Below are 10,240 nucleotides of genomic sequence, written 5' to 3'. Positions count from 1 at the left end.
TCAATCCGTCGGTCAATCCGTCGGTCAATCCGTCGGTCAATCCGTCGGTCAATCCGCCGGATGCTTCGGACATTCTTGCTTCTTCCGAAACCACTCCTCTATACACCTGCAATTGCGAACGCCGTTTAGACTCGACTCGACACTCTAGGGCCTCGTTCGCCCATTACGCGAATCGACGAGGATGCGTGGCGAATGCGGTAAATAATTGAGATGCCACTCATGCGCGCAATCATTGCTAGAGCCTAGGTGCAACGCGAGTCGGGCAGCAGGGTACGTAACCAGGGCGCCGGACTGGCGATCGAGAGCACCGGGAGTTTTCCCGGTGGCCTGGCCTCCTAAGTGGCCTGCCCCCACCCCCCAATTTAAAAAAAATAAATAAATCTGCGGCCTGCAGGCCATATATAACCCTTTTTTTTATCTGCGGCCTGCAGGCCATATTATTATAGGTGGGGGCGGAGTGACATCACTTCCACCTTAGCCTGAAAGTGGCCCGACTGGGGCTATATTTCGCGCTATATGTATTTCCCGGCCTGAATGATTTTCCCAGTCCGGCCCTGTACGTATCCACTGACACACGCACCGGCGATGATGACGCGCTCACGTAGCCGCGACGGCGTGAGATTTCACGCGCGCTCGCTCGACGTTAATTTAACTAGAGCATGAGCCGACTACGGCGGGGTGCCTCGAGGGGTGCCTCGAGTTTGAGACCCCCCCGGTCTCTCGGCCGAGACTACAGCGGGGTGCCTCAAGTTTGAGACCCACCCCGTCTCTCCGCCGAGACTACGGCGGGGTGCCTCAAGTTTGAGACCCCCCCCCCCTCTCGGCCGAGACTACAGCGGGGTGCCTCGAGTTTGAGACCCCTGTCCCTCGGCTGAGACGCGGCGGGTGGTGGCAGCAGTGGCCTCGCGCTCTTACCCTTTGTGATAAATGCAGAGGCAGGGCAGTCGCGCGATCGAGTCTCCCTGCTGCATGTCGTCGAGACAGATTGCACACTCGTCACTGTCAGCTGCCAGTACGTCGTCTGCTCGGGGGAAAAAAACACAAGAGAACGGCTCGAGAGATTGCCCTCCATTTTTATGTTCAAGGTGTAAATGTCGTGTGATTACTCCTGAACCCACGCTTACTCCACGCTTACTTCACGTCTACCCCACTCTTACTCCATGTCTACCCCACGCTTACTTCACGTCTACCCCACGCTTACTCCCCGTCTACCCCATGCTTACTCCACGTCTACCCCACGCTTACTTCACGCCTGCCCCACGCTTACTCCACGTCTACCCCACGCTTACTCCACATCTACCCCACGCTTACTCCACGCTTACCCCACGCTTACTCCACGTCTACCCACGCTTACTCCACGCCTACCCCACGCTTACTTCACGTCTACCCCACGCTTACCTCACGCCTAACCCTACGCTTACTCCACATCTACACCATGCCTACCCCCCCCCCACCCACCCACTTACTCCCACACCTACCCCACGCTTACTCACCACTGCCAACTCGCTATTCTTCTGTTGTTACTCTTCGAGCTCTTCCCACATTCTCACTACTAACCCCTCACTCCTCCATCACCACCGCCACCCACCATTTGCATGCCGTTTCTACTCACCCTTCAACTGCACATCATAACTGCTTACGATTCAAGACACACCCCCACCAATTACAACATCACCATTAAATTATTGACGAAAGTATTTATCGCCTACGCAATAAAAGAACCGGGTGTTAAAATTCAGACAATTATGAAGTAACTGGCACTGCGTAGTTAGTTATTCACGATGATTACACATATATACAATAGACAATTCTGCTCATTAACGAACAGACACCCGGGGAAGACTTTGGTATCATGCTGCTACAGCTGGCAAGGTCAATCGGTCAAAGGTATCAATCATGATGTCAACACAGAGGTGCAATGTCAATGTGGCAGTTACGCTGTCAACCCAGAGATCAACCTGTCAATGGGACAGTCACGCTGCCAGCACGCCTGTCAAGCTGTCAGCATTGAGGTCAACCTATGATATCAATGGGACAGTCATGCTGCCAGCACGCCTGTCAAGCTGTCAACACGAAGGTCAACCAACGTGATTGTCACACTGTCAGCACGCCTGTCAAGCTGTCAACACAGAGGTCAACCTGCCAATGCACCGGTCAACCAACAGGACAGACAAGTCCTGTCAAGCACCACAGTCAAGCTGCCGGCACGAATCATCAGTCGACTTGCGGAAGCGGCGGCCCACCGGCGGCAACCGACTCACCGTTGTAGCTGATTCGCGGCTTTGTCAGGCACATTACCAGGTGGCACTCTACGTCGTCCGACGGCACCTGCTTCGTGCAGATCGGACACTTGATTCCTAGAAAAATACCGCCAAGATTACAACCCCGCGACGCGCAAAGGCAGTGGCGGCAACGTTGCCTCGCAGCGGCAACGTAACGGCAGCGGCAACGTAACGGCAACGTTGCGTCGCGATGCGATTCTCCTCAACAATTAAAAGCAGCTGCGAGTGATTACGAGAAAGTCGCGCAAATTAGGAGTGCGAGTATAGCGAGTTGAAAGTTTCGCAGACTAGCGCGCGTGGAATTACCACGATTCGCGACGGTTTTGGCATACGATAGGCAGAGTTCCCTTTACATATTCTTGCAAATTTTGCGCATATATCCATTCACTCCGCGCTGGGCTGTGGTTATTCAGAAATCTATACTCCCGATGAGTTATCGCTTCAGAACAGCATAGAGGATGAAATTCACTATAGATTTGGTTTTGTCGCATTTCAGAAATATCGTAGGAATGCATCGTATTTGATGAGAGAAGTATAATGTTGAATGACCAATGTGGGAATAGAAATCACTGCAAGAAGATCTCGACTGAGAGAAAACTCTAAAGCGTTCGCACCCGGGACACGAAAATGTGAGATCTTGGTACCTAATCCAGTAAATAATACATGAAGCAATTTTCGTTCCCCATTCAGCGTCTCGTAAAATTCAATAACGTACGAACTAAGCTTTCCAATCTCCATTACCTTCACCTCGGCCGCGAGTAGGCACATTTTTACCGAACCTACGTATCCTTTGCCATTCGTAATGAGAGTATGGGAGCGATAAATAAACGAGTGTTCCTGAAACAGTATGAAGACTACTAGGATATGATGTCGTTCTGATAACAGACGTAGGTGTATTGATCATACTCTATGAGTTACTACATTAGACTGAACAGCATAACAATCAAACAGTCTTACGATTGCCCCCTCCCACAGTTTCACTTTTCCTCAAAATTACAACGTGCATTTACCTGTTGTTACAGATAACACGACTGAGTAGAGATTAGTACAGGTGCAACATAGCACGCACTATAGCTTATACGTGCCAGATCAAGCTATTGCGTGAAACAGGTCGGTGGTGCAGAACTGTACAGTTGCTTTAAACAGTCCAAACAGGTTCTCCTCTGCATTCCTCCAAGAGTAAACATTCGACAAGATTTTACTTTTTACAACGAAAAGTACTTTGCAAAAACTGGAATCATTGCGCAAAACGAATTCCCGACATCTGTCTGCCATCTGCCATCTGCTGCCTGAAGTATTACCCATTGTGTGAGCATTCATTCACACAGGTACAGATATAATACACCCTTTCTACATTCCAGGCAGAATGCCGAATCATTTAAATAGTCATATATATATATATGTAAATGCTAAAGAAACGATGAGTGATCACTCCACCACGTATCATGCGTATAATTAGTATGATGCGGAAGAGGAAAGAGTTAGCGCTCAATCTTTTTTTTCTAAATTTTGAAAGGAAGTCATTTGGGTGCATGTTTGTGTAAAACATGTTTGTGGTGAAAATTGCCTCCCAATTTCACACCCAAATGCGTTTTAATTTTAATTTTCACGGCCTCCGTCTAACGCTATTAGCCACAGCAAATTACAATCCTACACCCACCGCGTAATACTTCTGGCAATGGGTCAAACCCCCACCCCCACACCACCATCACCACCACCAAATCCGATCAACCACCCACCCACCCAACCACCATATGCAACACTGATGTCACTCATCGATAGAAAAAAAGGATTCCACGCCATCTACACGAACAACGCTGTCTCCGCACTTCCTCGCAGAAGCGGGCGCTCCGACCCTCCTGGGCGCGATCGCACGGCCGACCCGCGACGCTCGCGCGTGAACGCACGCCACTCACCGTCCAACGAGACGAGCTGCACGGGCAGCGAGTGCGAGAGGTGTATGAACTGCGCGAGTCCCGCAAAGGAGTCGTCGTCGGGACTGCTGTCCGAATCTCCGAACAGCCGGCCGCTGCCGCCGCCGCCGCGAGTCCGAGTGTCATTGCGCGGCGACAGGCCGAGGCTGAAGAAGCGGCCGCGGGTCGCGCGCGGCGCGTGCCGCAGTTGCCGAAACTCCGCCAGCCCCTCGGCGTACGTGCTGTTCGATCGGTGGTGCACGCTGCCGGGGCGCCGGACGGAGAAGGAACTGTTACCGGACGCCGCCGCCGACGTCGCCACCGATACATCACCGTGTCTTTCGACGTGACTAGACGAGTCTGGGTCACGCACGTCTGTCGCCGAGTAGTAGGGTCGGTCTCTCGAGCTGGACGCTACGCTCGCTTTGGCTCCCATCGCGTGCGATGTCCTTCAGAGAAAATGACAGCCGGTTATCTGTGAACGTCGTGAGTGGTGCTTCGCCGACCATTCGCTTCCCATTCTCGGAAATCGTGCAGCGTGCTTCTTTGTGTTGCTTCCACACGTTTCCAGACACCAAAACAAACCAAAGCAATGATGTCATACAAGATCATATGATTTCGCACGCACACTTGTTTGCGCGAAATCCGCGGGAAGCGCCACCTCTCGGGCCCGATTGAAAGTGTGGACATAAACATGGCGCCACCCATAACAAATCACCCTAAACTGGCTAAAGAGGAAGATGATAATATTTGGTTTGTATGAGTGGAAATTATCTATACACATCACTTTTTTGAGGAATCTGAAATCATAGATAGTTGATTTATGTTGCAAATCAGTAACATTCAAAATATCTTGCTTCAGAAATTCTAGCGGCCCGCCTAACAAAACTTTATGTACTTTCGGCTTCAGCAGTATAAACTCATTGATGAACAGATGTTTCTCTCATTTTGATCGTTAAACCCGCAAGGACGCAAAAACCACAAAATATTGCGCCATTTTCCGGTAAACGAAATATTTGTTGAGCTAACCGAGTAACATAGAACTTTGTTGTATGCAGGTCATCAGTATTGTGTGACGTACACACAAGTTCTTCCAGCAAATTTCCTAATGGGAAGTCACTGATAGTGTTAGGTATGTTTTTCTTCGCGTGATCTTTTGTTGGACACGCTTTTTCCTCCTCATCTCCCTCCACCTCCTCATCCCCCTCCACCTCCTCATCCTCCTCCGCCCCCTCCTCATCCTCGTCTTCCTCTTCCTTTCCCATCTCCCTCTCCTACTTCGACTTGAAGAGCAGCCGACACTTAGAGACTGATATGCGCTTGTCTTTCCTTTATACTTAACTTTTAAGTTATTATGAAAATTCGATCGTACATTGCTTCATTTTTTTAATTATGAGTTTTATAATACTATTTCTTCCCCTACCCTTATGTATATGTAAGTTACTACAGTTGTCACCAGACTTGAGTTCACAACTGTAATATACAACTGTACTGTATATAATAAACATGTTGAATCTTGTAATAACTTACATTCATCTTTGATAATGCAAATATGTATTCTATGTGCTCTTCCATGATCTCCAGGTAACAATGAGACTGGAAAGACGACTCTTATCGCCAGGCTGGAGGCAAACGAAGTATCGAGGAAGGGTGCCGGTCTAGAGTACCATGTCATCGATGTACAGGATGAGTACGGTGATGGTAAGATTCCTGCTTCTCTCACCAACGTGACCGAGATCGTGTAAGTGTCCTAGAAAGTCAAACAAATAGCCAACCGAACCTGCTAACAACATCTAAAGGTGGTTGTACATATGTTTCAGTCGGCGCAGCCTTTAGAGCTGTGGGTGGAGAGCGAAAGCATGATTGAACCTCGAAAGGGGTTGCTGGAACTGTCTGGAACAACAATTTATCCTTTTGCAGAATTAAGAAATCACCAGAAAATTTATACGTACTATAATGTATATATAACGTACTACATATATATATTTTGCACACACCTTCAGGGTTCTGCAAGAGCACTTATAACCTGGCGGCCCGCCAGGCTATTGTCGAGCCCCGCCATCCTAAAATGCACCCGCCATGCTAAATATCATAGCCCCCGGACCCCCCTAGCATGCACAAACCGCCTTCGACGATTTGCAACTAGGACCGTAAAGGCAGCACCCGCCATGCTATAATGAAAAGGCTTGGAGAACCCTGACCTTCAACTACGGCATGTTACAGCAACTTGATGTTTCGCAGACACGGCTAGACTGGGCGTGTGGCTGCTGGACGGGAACCCGCAGCACACGAACCTGTTCCGGTACATGCTCACAAAGGAGAACCTTGGCGACACCCTGGTTCTGCTCACGGCCAGCATGGCCCAGCCTTGGGCCATCATGGACACGCTGGACACGTGGTGCAGCCTCTTGCAGCACCACATCAACGGGATGGGCCTGGACAACAGCAGGCTGCGAGAGTGCAGGCAGAAACGTAAGGATCCCGCATTTTCCGTCGGTGCATATACCGACGAAAATATTCTGCAACTAACGTTGGAGAATGGTCGGACCCATTCGTAAGCTCATGTTGCCGTCTAGAGGTCCCCTGCCACCCCTCCCTGCGCTTACTGTGCAGCAAAGAAACGTAGTCAACTCTGCGTGTAAGAGTCACTCAATGTAACACCCAAAAGCATCTTTTATAGACAGATGGCAATTCTACAGTGTTGATGTGTTATGTCTTTCACTATTTACTTGCAAATCAAGGAAAACCCCAAAAGCGACCTTAATGGACAGGTGTCCCTTCTATAGAGGTGACCGCTAATGCAGGTTTGACAGTACGTGCGACGATCGTCTGCTGTTTTTCTCTTCGCTCAAGTAACGAAGACCTTTCAAGAGTACGTGGAACCGGACGACAGGGAGGCTGACATCATGACGGCGTCGCTGCGGCAGCGGACGACGCTGTCCCCCCTCGCAGATGACGACACGCTTCCCCTGGGCGACGGAGTGCTAACCCTGAACCTCGGCGTTCCAGTGTTGATTGTCGTGACAAAGGTAGGACTCGCGGAAATCGATCTATTCTGGTTCAAGAGAGACCTAGATGACCTCACCCACCTCGGATGTCGTCGCAAGGTCGTTCCTTGCGTGCGCATGTGCCGAAAGGTTGACTGCAATATCTCGATGCTAAGAAGTGCTTTAGAATGACTGATTGCAGCAATGGTTGGGTAGGGCTGTCTGTTAATCGTGTCAGGGTGATAGCTTAATTTCGTTGTGCTAAAACTTAGTTATAAATACACACCATGCGCACAAAGTGACTTCACCCTGATCAGCAACATGGTTTATAAAAATACGAAAACATCGAAAGGAACTCGGACTCGAGCCTTAGTGTAATTAGACCCGTGTTGCCATGACGATGAGCCGTCGCACCCAGCTGAAGATTGCGAACCTGAGCTTATCGGTTCTGCACTTTCTTGCTGTTTTTAGAGTGACGCCATGTTGGAGTTGGAGAGAGAGAGCGACTACAGGGACGAACACTTTGACTACATACAGCAACAAGTGCGCAACTTTGCCCTCAGCTGTATCCTTTCTGTGCACACATGTATAGTTAATTGAATCATTCTTTTCATTCTATACGTCTTCACACACACACACACATATATATATATATATATTATAAATATATCTATATGTGTGTACGTGCGTGCCTGCATGTGTATAATATATATATATATATATATATATATATATATTATATGTGTGTGTGTGCGTTTGTGCGTGTGTGCGTTTGTGCGTGTGTATTATATACGCAAGTGCATATTTGTACACATAAGCACACGTACGCACGTATGCCTGTAACATGGCACAGAGTATCTAGCCCGGCCGGCTTAGCTTGATCCAGCCCGGTCATTCGTGCGGTGGCCTGGCGTTGTTGCGGTTCGTCGTCGTTGCCCTTAACGCGTCGCCGCCACCAGTGGGCGCCGGCATCGTGTACGTGTCGGTGAAGGAGAACAAGAACTGTGAGCTGCTGTACAAGTACCTGCTGCACAGGATTTACGACGTGCCCTTCGACCTGACGGCCAACGTCGTCGAGCGAGACGGCATCTTCATGTGAGCATCTCTCGCGTCGTCGTCGTCGTCGTCGTAGCGGTCGGGTTGGGCTCGAGTCGCCGATCCGCGTACAATGACCAGTGCATTGTCCTATCACATCGAGGTTAATTGGTGTTGTCTTTTGGCCACCGTATCGGTCGTGAACATTTGAAATCAAACCAGGAGAGAAACACGCACGAGAGAAACGTGTGCAGGTGCACGCATGCATGGTTGAAAATGGTGAGGGTGGCAACTCATGCTGCGCTGCTGATTTCCGTCTAAAAGCTGGTTAACACACCCATATTTGATTTAAAATGTTTCTCGCTAAAGTGGGGTCAATTGCTCCATTAGACTCAGCTGATGCATAGGTGCAGTACAATGGATGTGGAATCTATCGTGGCAGCATGTCGGTGTTCCCTGAATGCACTTGAGTCGGGAGCATTTAGCGTTGAGGGTAATACATATCGCTGTAGAATCTCTTGAGTGCTTTTCACTCATCCTTTCCCACTTGTTTGCAGCATCGCGTGAGCACTGTAGGTTGCTGTAGTCACTAAACGATCAATCATTGGATTCCGCCGCTGTTTAATCATCTTTGTACGGCGGCAATGAATAAGTAATGGCCCCGTAAGAAGTTGTGGGTTTAGTCGCGTGCACGATCGATGTAGCCGGGACCTTGGCTTTCTCGCAACGCAGAGATTTTGTTGTCATGTATTACTCGAGCACAGTCGACGATGGAGTCAGCCGGATAGGAGATGCAGTGTGTAGTGCACCAGTCAATTGAAACTCCAGCTCTCGACCTCGACCGGGAAAAGGCGGGGAATTTAACACTTCCTTAGTGTTAAAAACAGCAATTTCCCCGCCCATAAGGGGCAGGTAGTCTGTTAAAAGCCCCTATAACTGGGGATCATTTCTCAGATTCCAAACAAAACTAAATTCTGGTTCATAAAGTCTTTATTTACGTGAATTTCTGTCATGTGACACCTTTTTCAAATAAACGTATTTATTTGAAATCCCCTGGTATTAAATCCCCGTGATTATCCCCACTTGCGGTGCTGGCTGTTCATTGTTAAATCACGGCTAAATGGCCCCGCTGGTAAAGCGTCTTGTTAATTTGCCGGCCACCCCGGGCTACTATGTCGTTAAATGCGCGTTAAATCGTGGCTGTGGCTGCGTTACTTCCCCACCCTGTCACGGGAGTCCGGGGGGCCGGGGTTTCAATTGACTGGTGCATAACAGGGGAAGCTAATTAGCATTAATGCCACCCATGTGGTCCCGGTAATATTACGCATGTAGGGTTCACGGGCAGGGAGAGCGCCACGCGCAGCGGCGTGCCCACCATTTAAATCGCTCACGGATTAATCGTCCGGCACTTTCATCCAACGATCCTGCGATCACCGGAGGTTGACATCTGCTCTCTTGTTTCCGGCGCGCGCTCGGCAGCCCGTGCGGCTGGGACAACGAGAAGAAGATTGCGATTCTCACGGAGAACTTCACGACCCTGCAGGCAGATGGCAACTACTGTGAGGTCATCCCCAAGCCGCTCGTCAGGAGGGTGAGTGCAGGGGGCGCCGCCGTAGCAGTGCTCGAGCGTCAGAGCTTTGCTGTCGCCGCTGGTCGATGGCGGCTATTTCGTGCCTGGCTGCTAGGACTGTGCCATTGGGGCTAGCATAGATGGCAATCTGTAGGGAAGGTCTGGCATATATGGCAATCTATTGGGAAGATCTGGCATAGATGGCAATCTATAGGGAAGATCTGAAATAGATGGCATAATCTACAGGACAGATCTGGCATAGATGGCAATCTATAGGGGGCAGATCTGGGATATATGGCAGTCTAAAGAGATGATTTAGCATAGATGGCAATCTATGGGGCAGATCTGGCATAGATGGCAATAATCTGTAGGGCAGATCTGGCATAGATGCAGGGTTCTCCCCAGGATGAAATTCAAACAGGGGGGAGGGGAGGGGGGCGTGTTTTTTACCGT

At 49.6% G+C, this 10,240-nt stretch overlaps 2 protein-coding genes across 2 annotated transcripts in view; one reads left to right on the top strand and one right to left on the bottom strand.

The window, feature by feature from the left end:
* Nucleotides 1-7: 7 nt before the first annotated feature.
* Nucleotides 8-4,828, bottom strand: LOC106816941 (E3 ubiquitin-protein ligase znrf1-like). Its single transcript, XM_014821590.1, has 4 exons — nucleotides 4,199-4,828; nucleotides 2,262-2,357; nucleotides 916-1,021; nucleotides 8-106 (listed from the first exon to the last, which is right to left on the bottom strand). Exons 1-4 carry the CDS (start codon nucleotides 4,629-4,631, stop codon nucleotides 49-51), a joined length of 693 nt encoding a protein of 230 aa, XP_014677076.1. The 5' UTR covers nucleotides 4,632-4,828; the 3' UTR covers nucleotides 8-48.
* A 61-nt stretch (nucleotides 4,829-4,889) lies between these two features.
* LOC106816940 (cytoplasmic dynein 1 light intermediate chain 2-like) overlaps nucleotides 4,890-10,240 on the top strand; it is a 6,360-nt gene continuing 1,009 nt past the window's right edge. The window contains exons 1-8 of the mRNA XM_014821589.1: nucleotides 4,890-4,948; nucleotides 5,254-5,327; nucleotides 5,780-5,896; nucleotides 6,437-6,667; nucleotides 7,049-7,224; nucleotides 7,654-7,747; nucleotides 8,142-8,277; nucleotides 9,697-9,865. Coding sequence (XP_014677075.1) covers nucleotides 4,890-4,948; nucleotides 5,254-5,327; nucleotides 5,780-5,896; nucleotides 6,437-6,667; nucleotides 7,049-7,224; nucleotides 7,654-7,747; nucleotides 8,142-8,277; nucleotides 9,697-9,865 — 1,056 coding nt within the window. The remainder of the gene's footprint in view (nucleotides 4,949-5,253; nucleotides 5,328-5,779; nucleotides 5,897-6,436; nucleotides 6,668-7,048; nucleotides 7,225-7,653; nucleotides 7,748-8,141; nucleotides 8,278-9,696; nucleotides 9,866-10,240) is intronic.

This window comes from Priapulus caudatus, unplaced genomic scaffold, assembly GCF_000485595.1.
Source record: "Priapulus caudatus unplaced genomic scaffold, Priapulus_caudatus-5.0.1 Scaffold1541, whole genome shotgun sequence".
NCBI lineage: Eukaryota > Metazoa > Priapulida > Priapulimorpha > Priapulimorphida > Priapulidae > Priapulus > Priapulus caudatus.
This window is presented reverse-complemented; position numbering and strand designations above follow the sequence as displayed.